This window comes from Plectropomus leopardus, chromosome 20, assembly GCF_026936395.1.
Source record: "Plectropomus leopardus strain MGB_pleo_1.0 chromosome 20, ASM2693639v1, whole genome shotgun sequence".
NCBI lineage: Eukaryota > Metazoa > Chordata > Actinopteri > Perciformes > Serranidae > Plectropomus > Plectropomus leopardus.
Genome location: NC_142195.1, coordinates 10,269,345 through 10,285,157, shown reverse-complemented (window position 1 = coordinate 10,285,157; position 15,813 = coordinate 10,269,345). Strand labels below are relative to the sequence as shown.

The window sequence follows — 15,813 nt, the reverse complement described above, 5'->3', positions numbered from 1 at the left end:
TCTTCAGCTTTAGCATCTTTAATTAAAGTGCATCGAGAGAGGGTTCGGTGATATAAGGCAGGTTTTCAGCATTGTATTTAGTCTGGAATTAATGCCTCTTATGAAATCCCTTGATGGCCTCTAAGTTGCTTTAATGTCTGACCCTCAGTGACTCTTAAGTCTCTTTACAGATGTGCAGCAAGGAGTTTGGGACAGAACTTAACACAGCTTAAACTCTTGCACTCAGCAAAAAAACAAACAAATAAAACCTGCATATTTGTCAGATCAAATCCAATTATGTAACTGCGTATCTCACTCTGCGGGCACATTTCTCTGTTTTTCTGTAGCGGTGAGCAACACTGCAGCCTGGGGGAATCAACTTTCATGCAGCAAGAGTTTAATTTTGTAAATAAGAATAAGACTGTTGTGTTACTGAATCAGTTTCCCACACGCAGCTTTCATATCAGATCCAAACATGGTCAGACAAAACAGCAATTGTCACTTACTGTAATAATAATTACATGTAATTTAATGCCAGCAGTTACGATCATTAAAGTATTAACAGGCACATTTTGATGGACGTCAATGGTAAATAAAACCCAAGTCCAATTATTATGTTGCAGTTTCTTCTGGTAAATATATGAATGTTGGCTCAGTTATATAAACCAAAAAATACATCAGGGAAAAAAACACACTCCTGCTTAGGCAGTTATACTTGAGATGATATTATTCTTTCACAAAGTTGATGCTGAGTGACTTATGTCCTCGCCCTCACATGCAAGAGACAACAGTTGTATTTGATTAACTTGACTTAATATTTGAGCCACCATTACAACATGAAGACTGACAACAGTAATACACAGCAAGGAACAATACTCAGTCAGGATCACTGGGTGATGACAGACTATGACAGTGTTCCTCAGTAATCCATCGTCTTCTAATGGCGACTTTGACCTTCCATATAATCATGAGAACGGTGGCAGAATCGCCACCAAAAGACTGATGAGGGTATTTAAGTAATTGATGATCAGCAAGAACTGTTTTGGAAAAAGTCCGTCACACCCCTGAATTGGACTGGAAGTTAATTGGTATAACTGGTATTTTTTTGTCTTTTTTTTGGTTTGGTTGGTTGTTTGAAAATATTATATTTCAATGATATGAATTTTTCCTTTAGGCATGGGATGATTAGATTGTATAAAAATAATGGGCGTAGCTAACTTGACTACCCACTGGTTTTTTGGATGGCTGTTTTAAAGCCTTGAATTCGGTATTCTGTTTTTTGGAGCCAGAAGTGACCATATTTTGCTAGCAAAGAGGCGCTGTGGAGGAGCGAGGGGTACATGCGGACCTGCCCTTAAATATGCATAACTTTGGACCTTAATAAAATGTAAACTGGTGAGTTGTATTAACATCACTTATAATTCACGTTTACTTAAAATTTCACGACAGAGGTTATCTCTTGGTGCTCTCGGACATGGCAATTATAATGAGATAATGAAAATTCACTACAATAAACTCAATGTGATTGTTTTTTTTTTTTTTTAATTTTTGACCAACTACGAAATATGAAAAATATGAAATTATCAAATCTCCATTCTCTAATTGTTCTAATTTCTGAATTTAAATGAAGATGCTGGCCTGTTTTGTTGGTGTCATCCAGGTAGTAACACAAAACCAGAATTCATTTAAATCCTTCACACCATTCCTCTACTTCACTCTATAGTTAACCCATAACTTTATCAATTTCTAATACATGTAATTCCTATCACTGTCTCATGAAATCTTCTTTTCCTTTATGAGGGGAAGTTGACATTAATCAGCAACTGTTCTAATAAGCTAAAGGTCCAGTGTAGGATTTATTAGCATCTAGCAGTGATTTTGCAGACCTAAAATTTCTCCCATTTGCCAAGTGGCTGACACAGTAACATGAACAGCACCATCTAGAGCCAGTGTTTGGTTTGTCCATTCTGGGCTACTGTGGAACAACATGGCTGATTCAATAGGAGAGGATGTAAACTTGAATGGCTGTTTCTAAGGTAACAAAAAAAAAAAAAAAAAATTTCTAAGATTATACACTAATGAAAACACAGTAATGAATACTATATTTCTGACAATAGATGCCCCCAATTCCAACACACTGGACCTTTAAATGCGAGGATTTGTTGTCTTTATGAAGTTTTACAGCATGTTAAGTGAATATATTTTCAGCTGGTGGTTGGACAAAACAATCATTTGAAGATGTGCTGTTGGACTCTTGGAAATTGAGATGACCTCTATCTCAGGTTACAGACCAAACAAATAATTAATGAATCCAATAAATAATCAGCATACTAATCGATAATGAACATTATTGTTAGTTGCCGCTTTAGCTCCTTACTTTGCTGATTAATCATGCCTGCGATCCCACCATTATCTCATCTTAATGCCTTATATTGTTACATAACAAAGGATTAGTATACTGATGCTCCAAAGTCTGCAGAACAAAATGGAATTAAAATGCAAGCATCATCTGTACCGCAAGATAACATTTGGTCTGCTGTTGGCTGTTTCCATTGATGATTCTCTATTGGACAAACAAGCTGCCTACCTAAAAATCAATAACATTTTGTGTCGACCTGTACTGGCTGATAAAACAGATTTATAAACTCAAGATACTTTCGGCAATAATATTTTTTTTAAAAAAACTATTCAAGACACATTATTTGCCAAATGAGGATAAAGAGGATGAAGAGACGTAAGGTAAAAATGTTTATCTATTAAATCACTCTCGTCAGCTCCTGCAGAAACACCCATAAAAAGCTTTGTTTAATTGTTAAGCGTGTTCCCTGCAGCACTTTCACAGGCATGGAAGCCTGCTCCTGAATAATTCAGCACCCAAGGTCACAGCGCTAAAACCTCTCTCTTTTCCGTCCTGTATGTGGAGAGTTTGTTGTGACTCCTTAAAACCTTCACTGACTCACTGACGGCACGGCACCGGTAATTAGTCCATGACTGTGGGCATGCACCAAAACAAATACGAATGGAAGCATATTCGAATAATAACCAAAACAACTGCTGAAAGCTCAGTTGATGCAACACCTCTTTATACTTATCAGCAATCATCATAATTAAGCCTTAAAACAAATTGGTTTGATTTCTATTAAAAACATTGGGAGAAAGAATTAGCAAAAAATTAGTAAAAAAAAAAAACAACAACCTGAAAATAAGATAAATAAATAAAATGTTACAAGTAAAGAACAAACAACAAAATTATCGTTAAAAAGTGCAGAAAATAAAAAAAGATTTATTTGATATATTCTATTATATTTTTTACTGTAACAATTTAAATATAAAATCATTATAATTATAAATATAGTTTTCTAAACATTTCTCCCTTTTAATGACTTCTTCATAATCCTCCCCTCTTTTTTTAAAACTTTTTTGGGGTAATTTTCTTGTCACCCTTTACTATTTTCTTGCACACTGGTTGTTGCCTTTTTTTCCTAATGTTTTAAACAAATAGTGAACGCAACATGATGTCAGTCCAGGTTTCAGGGGTTTTTTTGTGAAATGTCTTCCTGATAATCCATGTGCAGAAGAATGCCCAAAACAAATTCTGAGAAATTACCTTCCTCTGTGTCTGCATCTCAGTGTGTCCTGCACGCAATGTAACCTACATAAGAGTGAATAAAATCCAGTTCCCTCTGCATCATGAGTTCAGTTTTAATGACAAAGCCTCCATAAATCACCACAAACACTCCACCAGTATCAAAATCACCACTATTAAGAAAAAAATACCAGAACTGATCAATAAATAACCATTAATTCAAACAATTTGCCCGAGAACCATTTGTTTTTTCTGTGATGGATCTGAGGCTGGTCCCACATCATCCCTGGTGAAGTAGTGATGGTCTGCATAATGCACAAGGTGCGCAGCTGACTTCTGAAGGGGGAGGAGGGACAAACTCTGCATGTAGGCCTACAGTATGTAGCCCATGTAAGCCTTGTGTTTTGAAGAGCATCATCCATTTGCACCACCCCTGCACTTCTAATCAAAAATGCATAACTGGATTCACAAGTGTTTATTCACCCTCAAAATAGCTTGTGTGACTCTCAGAAATAAATGGTGCAGATTTCACAGCCATAATATGAAATAACCAAGAAAAGTAGCTTGAATATCATCCCGTTTTGTGATGTTATTCTCCAATTTAGGGACAAACTAATGATGGATCAGTGTGGTGTTTAAGCTTATTGCAGGGTGTCTGTGTGGAGAGATGAAGAGTGGATGGACAACATTTAACGCCATAATGAAATCCTCGCACAGTTCTTATAAAACAACATCCGCGGCGGTGCACGGATCGAGATGGGGTTTATCTCTTTCTCTTTTTATTGTCGCTGTCCTTCTTCCCCACCGAAGCATCGCTACTGGACTTCATTAACCTTCCCTTCCGATCAATATTCATCACTCCACCCTCCAGGCAGCAGCTGGGGTGCAAGCATCGCATCCAGCACATTAAACAAACCCACCCCGGCCTTACCATTCCGTGCCAGCTGATGACGATCCCAGTCCGGTGACAGTCCTTTTCAAAACATCCCGATGAGAAACATTGCGGTGACCATGGCTTGTAGGCTGACTTTATAAATAAAGATGGCGAAGGATTGTGTGGGGAAAAAAAGACTCCAACAAAAAGGCGATGAGGAACGAAAAAAAGCAGAGGTGGACGGAACCGAGGTTTGCTGATGCTGAATCACTCTCCCTCAGCTCACCACCACCTTGCAACCATTGTGCTGCAAGATGCTGGCTGTACCATTGTGGACCTACCAGAGCAGAGAGAGAGGGAGGGAAGAGGAAGGGGGTATAGGGAAATATGTTGCCATGGCAACCGATCAGGAGCACGTCTGACGTCAGAGCCCTTGCACAGCGAGAGAGAGAGAGAGAGAGAGAGAGGGGGAGTCAGCTCTGTCTATAGAGAGAGGTGGAGACAAAGCAACATTTTCTGCAACAATGTAGCGCAAATTGAGATATTTGAACAAAGTTGGGGTTTTGTTTTTTTAATTTGAATTTAAAAAAAAAAATTTTTTTTTCAAAACTATATGTAAACTCCAAGATTTTGATACACATTAAAATGCAACATCTATTTGGAGAAAATAGTGTCAGCGTCCCAGAAGAAGCGAGACATGTCATATCTGTGCATATCACAGCCTAATAGACAATCAACACAACACATAACAGCTGGAGTTCATCTCCTCACAGCTCACACTGAGCCTTCTCATTTATTACTCTTAATTTACATGTATTACTTTATAACTATTTTAGAATTAATATATTAAATTATATTGTTGTGAATTGTTTCTTTGCTGTTGTTGGGTTTTTTTTTTGTTTTGTTTCGTAAACCACTAGAGCAACCACATATTTTTGTTCTTACCCACAAAGGTCTTTAAATGTGATTTTAAGATAGAGAGAGACAACGTACAGTGTAGCACATATTAGAACCAAATTAAAATGTGACATCTGCATGGAGAAAACAGTGTCAGCACCATACAAGCAGTATGATTTGTCAGTGCATTTCACAGCCTAAGAAACAACCAACTCAACAACACATAACAGCTGGAGTCCATCTCCTCACAGCTCACACTCAGCCTTTCATTTGAATTACTCATAATATAGGTAGCTGGTTCTTGTCTATGGAGATTACCATGTTGCACCACCATGTTTCTACACTAGCTACCAGAAATGTCAAACCAAACACTGTCAAGTCAAGTCAGACTTCATTTGTAAAGTACATTTAAAAACAGCTACAGCTGACCACAGTGCTGAACATGCATATAAAAACAGATTGTCGAGCTATTTCTAGCAAGCCTATATAATTTCCAATTATTGGAGGGTCACTTGAATGCATCACCATCTCAGGATCCTCTCATTAAAGGCAGGTGTGTCAAATTAGTCAAGAGGAAAGACCTGAAAGAGGATGCAGTCTTTAACTGCAGTGTTTTTGGATCAAATCTCTGTTTTATTGTTTTATAAATCCAATTTTTGCCCCATAGATTTGAACTTTATTTTTTAAAAGGCCTGTTTTTTAGATGGAATATTAGTTTGGGGTATTTTTTTGTTTGAAAACGACAATCTGACCAATTAGTTCAACAACTCTCCTAACATCCTGCTGTCAATCGACACTTGAAGAACCAGGATCATTAAACAAAAACAGTGAGTAACCAAATACAGCGAGTTGGTCATATCCCATGGTGTCTGTGGGCGGCTATTTCAAGCCTATTTAGAAGCATCAATACAGATAAATACAGATGCAAACGACAATAGGAACACAAGAAAAAATAAACAAGCAGCAAACTGCAGCACAACAGAAGATGAAATCAATTTAAGTTGTCGAACTTGAATCAATTGTACGTTGTCAATACGTACGGGTCTTCAGTAAAGTTTAACTGTTCCAGAGCTTAGGGGCAGCTATACTGCAAAGGCTTGGTCGCCGCTGTTTTTGTGTCTACCTCTGGGAACATCAGTACCCTAACTGGAGTATGAAGATGCAGTTCTGCTACTTAAGAGGGCACCAGACCATTTAAAACCTTGAAAACCAGCAATAAATTCTTAAAATCAATCCTAAAACAGACAAGAAGCCAGTGGAGAGAGGCCTATACTGGTGTTATGTGATCCCGTTTTCTTTTTCCAGATAGAGGATGAGCAGTTGTATTTTGTACTAACTGCAGATGAGAAAGTGTCGATTGATCTACACAAAGAATTACAATAATCTAGCCAAGAGGTAATAAAAGCATGAATAACTTTCGGGAACAGTGGCCCTAGATAGAGCCATCAGTATTTTTGTGTTAGACATTATTTTTGCGTTAGTTATTAGGAAGTGACCTCTCTGGAGGTAAAAACCTCCTGAACAGTGAACACTGAAGGAATTCTAACCAGAAGTTTCAACTGGTTGCAATCTGCAACCTCACCACTAGATGCCACCAAAGCCCCCTAGATCTTAAAAACAGGACCTTTAAGTAAATTTCATTGTATACAGCAACAAGCGACACTGTACAAAGGAACACAAAATGACTAAATTACTTTTGCGCATATATACACAAAAATACATTTATGGTATTTATATATTTTTATATAATATTTTCCATTACTACCGGACCTATTGCTATGTTTCCTTTAGATATATAAGAATCATGGCAAGATTATATAATGAATTATGCTATATTTTGCAAAACAATTGCCTAAAGTGTTCAGACAATGAGTAATTTCATTTTTTTTGGCATCATTCTTCTTAAAAGTGTCTGGATTAATGGCAGCGTACATATACCAATGGCCCTGGAAAATGAGATTCAGGGTTTCATAAACTATTGGGATTTATTCTAACAGATACAAATACAAACACATAATTAACTGGTCATATTTGTTGATCTTGTGGTTAAATTCACCCAGTATCAGTGACATTGTTCACCCTGCTGCTGAATGACAAGCTAATTTCCCTTTGAGACCACTATTGTTACTTTTGCACACATACACCATTCTTGCTATTATCTACTTTTTTTTTAACTTCACACTATTTCAGATGTATGTGTTGGTGTACACATTAACATCAATGTGTCAGGAGAGGAGCCACTAGCAAAAGAGCATTTCAGTGTTCCCCCACACTCAGTCAGCTGGACAGAATAACAATGCATTTATTAAAAGCATGGCAGATATTAGCCTGAAGAGGACTCAAAGGAGGTGGAATTATAATGTGCTAAAGTCAGGATACAAGGTTGTCTGGCTGCTGACAATGAGATATGTCCTGACCTCAGTTTAATAAGAAGATTAATAAAATGTGTGACACTGTTGACCTCTACAGCAGCGACGGGTAATTGAAATAGTTTTCTGTGGATTCCAAGCTTACTTCTGCTCCTCAGACAGCTGCAGTGTCTGTTTATCACACTTGCTTAAAAACTCACTTTTCCAACATTTCTTTTACCATGTTGGTGTGACTATCACACCCAGACTGAGTTGAAAAATGTTAATACTCAGCATCTCCACAGGGCAACTTCACAGTGAGATAAGCAACTTCAAAAGCAGGTAAAACAGTGCCCAGTAAAGTCAGCTAAGCCTAACATGCCTCTGAGTTAAATTCAGAAACACTCATTGTGGGTGGATGCAGTGGTGCTGCCAAGGGGTAGCCAAGGGTGTCCACGGCCCACTCATTTAAAGAAAGCTGTATTTTTGTCCTTTTGAGGAAAAGAACAGTCAGCCTATTTGAAGAACAATGAATCATTTAACACATACAGATACATAATGCATTAAAACAAGATTTTGGTGGAACCCAGCATGTTAACTTTACCAGTATTAGTCTATGCGCATCAGATAAATAGTAACATTACACTATAAAAAAAAGAAACCAAAGTACATCAGCATGCGATTCTTTAACTTTTATATAATTGCATAGTTTTCAGCTAACCTATATGGGCCAAATCTCAATGTTTGTTTACAATAAGTTCTCGGTAGAAAACCTCTGTCATGCACATAAAATGAAATGAGAGAAGGTTGCCCCCATTGTTTAGATTTTTAGCCACCTAAAAAAAGCCAAACTTAAATGTTTATCAGTTTAAGTGTACATTATCTTTAATATTTTTATGGCTATACTTTGCCATCAGACATCCTTTTGTGAGCGGAAACTAAATCTGTAATCTCAAAGCCACCAGACTTGATTGACAAAAACAGTAAATTTACTCTGCAGGGCACAGGAATTGTTGGTCTGCCGTTGCTTCGATCATTAAGTGTGTAAGCTAAATTGGAGATAGTATATGTGTATATATAGTGTACACTGAAAGTGATTTTTAAAAAAAATTCTTTTCATATTTAGGTATAATATGCTGTGGTCCCCATCCATAGCACGTTGCCCATCTTCCTTGCTAAAATAGAGATTAAAGAGATTAGAGTAGATTTGGTTAATCAAAGATGCTATCAAAGCAACACGGTGCATAAATACACAAGCAACATGAGATAGGTGGAACCATCATGTTAAACTATACCTCTTTAAATATTACAGGGACGTCACAGTGATGCGGTTTATACTACAACAGCAAATTAGAATTAGAAAGTGATATTCATTTATGGCTTCTGGTATTGGTGTGCCACCATTTGATTTTTAAGTGGCCCCATCTGGCCACCACTGTGGAAAAATCCTAAAAATTCTGTGTCAAGCGCAGAAGTCTTATAGAGCAAGACCCAAAGCAGCTTTTTGTATTAGATTAGACAAATTTAGATGCTTATGGTTAGGGCACAGGCATAAGAAAACCTTTACACGTTTTTACACCATTAAAGCTAGGCTACATTATATTCTGATGTCTCTCTTGCTCTCTCTTTGATGGACATTTTATCACCATGTTTTTTTAATTTTAACTTTACATATACCGAGGAACTAACTTCAAAGGCTCCAGGAAAGTTTTCAGTGTTCTCCAGCTGCACCCAAAGGCTAAACTCACGAGTCAGCAAACCGCATGCCTTCAATCTACCAGGTGCCCCACATTTCCAAGACTGTCTGAACAGGCATAGCCGCTCTTTCAAGGGTTCACTGAAAATCGCCCTTGGGGCTCAGACCAGCACTGATGAGGAGGTATTAAGGACAGCACTGACAGAAATAGAAGCGAGAAGAAATCTCCAATTCAGAGCGCCTTGGTTGCACTTTATGAGACATTACTTACCCAGACCCTATTGCCCCTCTCAGTATGAAGGCTCTTTGCCTCAGGTAATCAACAGAGATGAAAAAGTTATTGAGTAAAAGGAGACTAACAGATCTGTCTGGCAGCAAACACTGGTGTAAATATCCTGTGGGCAGGGTAGAGCCTCTCCTATTGTATGTGCAGCTGAATGAACCATGTGCAGACTGTGATTTTCCTCAAGTATCTGGGTTGAAACTGCTTTTCTGACCACTGAGTCAGTATGTAGTGAATAGGTCAGGTGCTACGTGATGCGGACACCAAGGTACTTAAAACTGTCTACCCTCTTCACCAAAGACCTTTCGCTTGTCCATTATCCATTAGCATCTCCTTAGACATGCCAGCATTCAGGAGGGTTTAACTATACAACACTGTAAAAAAATTCAGTTGTTTTTACAGGAAAAAAGGCAGCTGTGGTTGCCAGAATAATTCTGTAAGAAATATAGTGAAGCTGGAAACAACTGCACAGAACAACCCCTACATTTAACAATTTAAAACTGTTGTAATTACAACATATTTAAACTGTCAAATTGGCACTCTTCATTTAGAAGGCAAAAAAATAATTTCTGCAATTTCATCACCAGTCACATTATGTGTAAAAAAAAAAAACCCTCAAATTAAATTAACAGTTGACAATATGCACATTCAAAGGTCATATTTATTTTTCTTTCAATTTCAAATAGTAGTTATTGGCAGGTAAAATAACTTATTTTTGTTAGTGTCTTAATATTTATGCCCAAAACATTTTGTTATTCTTTTTTTTGTTTACAGTGAATAACAATAAGAAAGTTCAAGGAACATTTAAATGTTCATTGTTAAATCCATTTGTAGGCTACATATTTATCTCTAAAGCATAATATATGAATTTATCAATGGTGATATGCTTTCTCTCTGCAAAAAGACACTACAGAAATTCTACAAAGAATTATCATAAATTCAACATATTCTTACTTTTAAACCAACAGTTTTGTTGGGTTCAGTGCTTGTTAAATATTGCTGTAAATTGAACACGGCTTCATTTTTTTTTCAATTTTCACTTTTATGATGTCTTGATTTTACAGCACTTTGCTGTTAATTTTACTGACATTTTTACAGTGTAACCAATGACTCAACAAACTCTTCTCTTTATCTTGCAAAGTTTGTCATTCCGTTCCAGTCTCCTCATTGAGGCAAGAAATTTCACTACATGTTAACCATTCACCCTGTAGTAATGGTGCAGTGGAATGCCAGTCACATACTATCTGCACTGCACAACCTTGAATAACTCTTGCTTAAAGCCATCTGCAAAGTTATTTGCTGTCGCTAGTTTGAATATTTATTCAACACCTGACAGGATAATTAAATGCCTCATAGCAGTTTTGGTATGGTTGAGACTACAGTCCGCCCCCAATATTTTTTTACCGCTTTGAAGCACCTCAAGCTGATTGCCATCCATTATCTTATAGAGATGGCAGACATCTCCAAAACTCTCAAGTCACACCAAAACAATCTAGATTGATAAATATCTTCATGGGTAAGAGGAAAAAACTGTGTTGCTTTAAGAAACATCTGTTTGATTATGCCAGCCCATTACACATTAGGCTTTGCAGCTAGATTTCACTTGCTAATGGTAAAGCAACAGTCTACCTGAATAATTGCCTTTAATGTAGTTTAAACTCCTAATAATTTATAACCAAAAGAAAAAGTTCAGTGACATAATAAAAACTGTTTGGTTTTTAATCAACCACCAGCATGCACATTAATAAACACTGTCTAATCTAATGAAAGTGACATTAAAATGTTAAAAATAACAGTCATAATTGTATCAGTTGTTTATCAGATGAAATGGGCTGACATGCTGGTTATGCAAATGTGCAATTTACAATGGATAATGGGTTCCAGTGGCAGTGGCGCATGGGGCTATGGGACATCTGCACCTTAGTATTCACAGCAGGATAATCCATATGTTTCATTACAGTACGACATGGTTTTTTAAAGTGTGTTTTGTTTGAATGTGTATGTATGTGTATTTGTTTAGGTTACATTAAGTGAGTCAAAAATAGCTTCAATAAAGGACAGAAGGACTAAAACACACTCTGTTAGAAAGAAGATTACAGTATTAAAAAAAATCAAACTCTGTACCTAGTGCATTTTTATTGGTGTCCTCTCTGAGATTTTACCAAGTGATAATATATCTAAATAAGGGGAAAGTATGACCACAGAGCACAGCCTCCAAATATTGTACAGTACATCTCCACTATGTTCTGCTGTGTCTTTTCAATCGATGCAATAAAAATGAAGTTATAAAGATGTTCTCAATGAAAAAAATACACTAATACTGGTTTAACAATAAGCTACAGAAAATGGATTCAAGGAATGAATTACATTCAGAAATATAACCGATAAAATTACAAAATTACATCCGTTTTATGTATGCAAAAGTATGTAGTCATGCATGCACAGAAATAAAAGGTAATTTTACAACTAAAAGACTTCAGAGTAGAGAATGTACACAAGAATAAACTGCAGACATTATGTGCAAGGGAATCCACTTCTGAAATATTCAAGAAAGTGAATATCAACTGTCTGCATCTAGGGAGAAAACTTGCGTTAATCAAGTTCCAGTGTTATCGTCCAAGCCCATGGTTAGTGATAAAAATCATGCCTTTTAGCACTGACAGGCACAGGCAGGCAGAGATAACCCTTTCAACACAGCCCCCATTGAAAAGGCAGTGTGTAATGATGACTAACAGTCACTAGATGGCACAAGGCAAACCATAAATGAGGCAGCTTTGAAGTCTTCCAGAGGAAGGAAGTACTCCGCAGTGAATTGCTTCCTGACTCTCAAGCAACTTTGATGTAGTGGGAAAAAAACTACTGAATTACAGCTTGATTTCTATCACGTTTTTAAAATGTCACTACCTTCACATGATCCCAAGAGTTAAGGAGACATAACGTGATACACAAACTAATTTATAATTGATAATGAATCAAATTTACAAGCAGGTAGGTGTTCACTCACAAGGAATTTGCTTTGTTTTATTGGTGCATACATTGTGCATTTAATAAACATGTTGGGAGGAATACAAAATAAGGCAAAGATACTGCAACACTCAGGAATTTAAATATAGAATGGAAAAATTACAATAAAAATGAAAAGATACCTTTAAAACGTAGGCTACTCTAACATATCAAATCTGTGCAAAATAGCTATTTCAGAATAAGCTGTAGCTACAGTTTTATGCAAGATGTACCAAAAGCACCCCTGTTATGATGAATGTCTTAAAAATGAGCTTTAAAATGTCATTGTATTACATATGTATTTTTATTTGGGAATAATTCTGGAGTAAAATAGCTCCAGAGTGATACATTTAGTCATTTATTTTATTTTATTTTATTTATAATACAGCTGCACCTCTGCACAAATCAAATAAAAGTGACTTAATTGATTATTTAGTTAATATGAGCAATAATAATAATAATAATTATAGTAATAGAACCAGACAATAATGCCGAAAACAGGCCAGACAAGAATTAACGTAGCATTAAACAAGAGATTATGGGCAGAGACATGTTAGAAAAATACAATAACAAAACGAAGGCTCTAAACACAGATTATTTATTATTATTATTACTTTTATTATTATTATTATTATTATTATTATTATTATTATTATCAATGTTGTTTTTGTTGCTATGGTTATTAGTAGCAGTAATGATTATTGTTACTGTTGATGCTAATATCAGGATCAAGACACAATAAAAATAAACAACCAAAAAGACAAAAGTTTTTTGTCCTTACAAAAGTTGGGCACCTACATATAACACATTTTTAAAAAATTGATTCTGCATCCAGGACTCAGGCTCACTGTACATTTTACTCCCAGTTGTGTGTGTAACTATAGAAACGGTGAAATGACAGTCCCCTCGCGGAGAGCCAATGGACAGCCATAGTAAGGTGTCTTGTTACTCCCAGTCAGCCCACGCTAGCTGGGCTAAAGGAGGGGTTATTCGGCTCCTCCGCAGTAATGGTGACTCGGCTACGCTGGAGGGGAGCTCAATGCTGTGTTGTGGCTATCAAACACGACCTCTGAGCAATTTCCGAAGAAGAGATTTAGTTTATTTTTTAGCTGCGGACGCCTCGGATAACAGTACCTGCCGGTGTAGTGGATTTTGACCGCGCTGTGGAGAAGACCTGTTGCTCGCCTGCCTCGCCGCATAGTCAACTACTATCCAAGATGTTGCTTTGTGGATGGGATGGCCGCTGGTCCCGGTTGTGTGCGCACTCATAGCCTCGTCGGAGTACCGAATATTTTACTAACAAGTGATTTTGTAGCACTTCTGGACTGGTAAGTTAAAGCGTTTAAAACCCAATTTAGAAAAAGTTAGCTAACTTAAGCGTAACGGTTACTAACGGGAAAAACTAAGGAGTTGTGTCGCGAGGCTCAAACGCTAATGCTTCTTTTATCCAGAAACGTAGACAATGCTATACGGTAGCTACTTTAATGCTAGTAAACAGTATTTTTTGTTGATATTTTAACATGTTTCGACCTACAAGTATTACAACGTATCCTGTAAACAATACTGTTCCTTCTGGTGTGTGACATACATGGGGCATCTGTGATACCCCATTTCAGTATTTAAAGTTTGGGAGGGAGGAGACACCACTACAAAAATAAGAGGCTGTCTGGCTAGCTAACTGCCATCAGTACTATTTGTCTTATTTTGGGTGAAATGGCCAACATTTTTGTTCAGCTTAACAAAGCCGTTTAGAGGCATAATATACCAGTGCAGGGCAGGCTGAAGGTTTTATGGGGGTTGTAGGACGGCTGCTTGTACCCCCCTCCCCCTTCATTACCATAGAAGAGTAGTAAAATTAGCTTAAAGTCAAAGGTCATGAGGGTTTTGAAGATGCCAGTCAAGACTTGAGAGAAAGGTGGGGAGTCTGTGTGATTGATTAATACAAACATCTAAAGTGGTTATGATGGAGATGGTGTGAGCATCATCATAGGAAAGAAATGGGGAAAATAGTCAGTGGGTTGGGTTTGAGTGTGTTGGGAAGAGGGGGGTGTGGAGTGAGGTTTTGCAAAACCATGCTCTGCATGTCACGGTACTCATAGCAACCCTGTGATTAACAGAAATGGAGCGGATGAGGTCGAGACCAAAATGAGAAGTGAGGGCCGTTGGTCCAAAGCTGGGCTGATAATCATGGAATAGTCGTGGCTCTCTTTCCTGACCCTGGTTGAGCTGAAAAACATAACACCAACATCCAGGGTGGCTTATTGGTTTGGGAAACCAGTCCATAACTGGATGGTACCAGGCTCAGCAATGTAATGGCCAACATCCATCAGCAACCCCTGCGTTAAACTCATTGTAAAATAATCTGGGAAAGCATGTCGGCTAATTGACTAAATTGTAAGAGGGTTACGATTAATGAAAACCAACCATCGAGTTCCCTTTCATTTATGTGAGTCACCATTTCTGTTTAAATCCTGCTACAGTTTTCTTAGAAGACACCTAAGTAAGTCACAGCAGTGCATGCAACCACAATCTCTCTATTCCTGTTAGCTTTGCACTAAGCAAGGATACATCAGGTACTGCATATTCACATTCAAAGAGGAGGTTCTTTCACTATTGAGGTATTTCCACCAGCAGGTCGGTCCGGTCTGGTTCAGTTCGGTATGCTTTTTTTTTTACTTTTCCATTGTGTAAAGCTGTGGATGGTACTTTTAATACCTCTGGAACCATCCCTATATTTTGTCATCCCTCAGTTTCAGGTACCTAAAACACAGTACTAAAGCACTAAAAGGTGGAGCTAGAAACGCTACAGTCCACTGATTGGTCAGTAGAGAATCAAAAGTCTGTGCTCAGAGCTGAGTTGTGGCTGGTTTAACCACTGTTTATACCGTGACAAGTTTTCCATACAGTAGTAAACTATAACATGAAAGGATGTTTTGCAGCCTCTAGCAGCAGCTGTAGACTGAGAGTAAAAATAATTTCATTCACTGGGTCAACTGTTGGCAACTTTTAAGGTGAACCGTTTACTTGTAATGTTACTCAATGCATGAGATGATGATGTGAATCCATTAGCACACCCTAAATTTCAATATGACAACTTTGACCTCTCCATCTGTTTTTATTGTCTCACTTGGACACTCAGTAATGAGT

The 15,813-nt window shown here is 37.4% G+C and overlaps 2 protein-coding genes across 12 annotated transcripts in view; one reads left to right on the top strand and one right to left on the bottom strand.

Moving 5' to 3' along the window:
- The window catches only part of mapk10 (mitogen-activated protein kinase 10), a 50,369-nt gene extending 45,559 nt beyond the window's left edge, over positions 1-4,810 (bottom strand). For 7 of the 9 annotated variants that reach the window (XM_042509123.2, XM_042509124.2, XM_088071289.1 and 4 more), the window contains exon 1: positions 4,497-4,810. In XM_042509123.2, coding sequence (XP_042365057.1) covers positions 4,497-4,499 — 3 coding nt within the window. In that variant the 5' untranslated portion in view covers positions 4,500-4,810. The remainder of the gene's footprint in view (positions 1-4,496) is intronic. The other 2 variants (XM_042509125.2, XM_088071291.1) reach the window with 1 other exon arrangement.
- An 8,824-nt stretch (positions 4,811-13,634) lies between these two features.
- ptpn13 (protein tyrosine phosphatase non-receptor type 13) overlaps positions 13,635-15,813 on the top strand; it is a 58,527-nt gene continuing 56,348 nt past the window's right edge. For all 3 annotated transcript variants that reach the window (XM_042508777.2, XM_042508776.2, XM_042508775.2), the window contains exon 1: positions 13,635-13,994. The gene's annotated coding sequence lies outside the window, so the exon portion shown is untranslated. The remainder of the gene's footprint in view (positions 13,995-15,813) is intronic.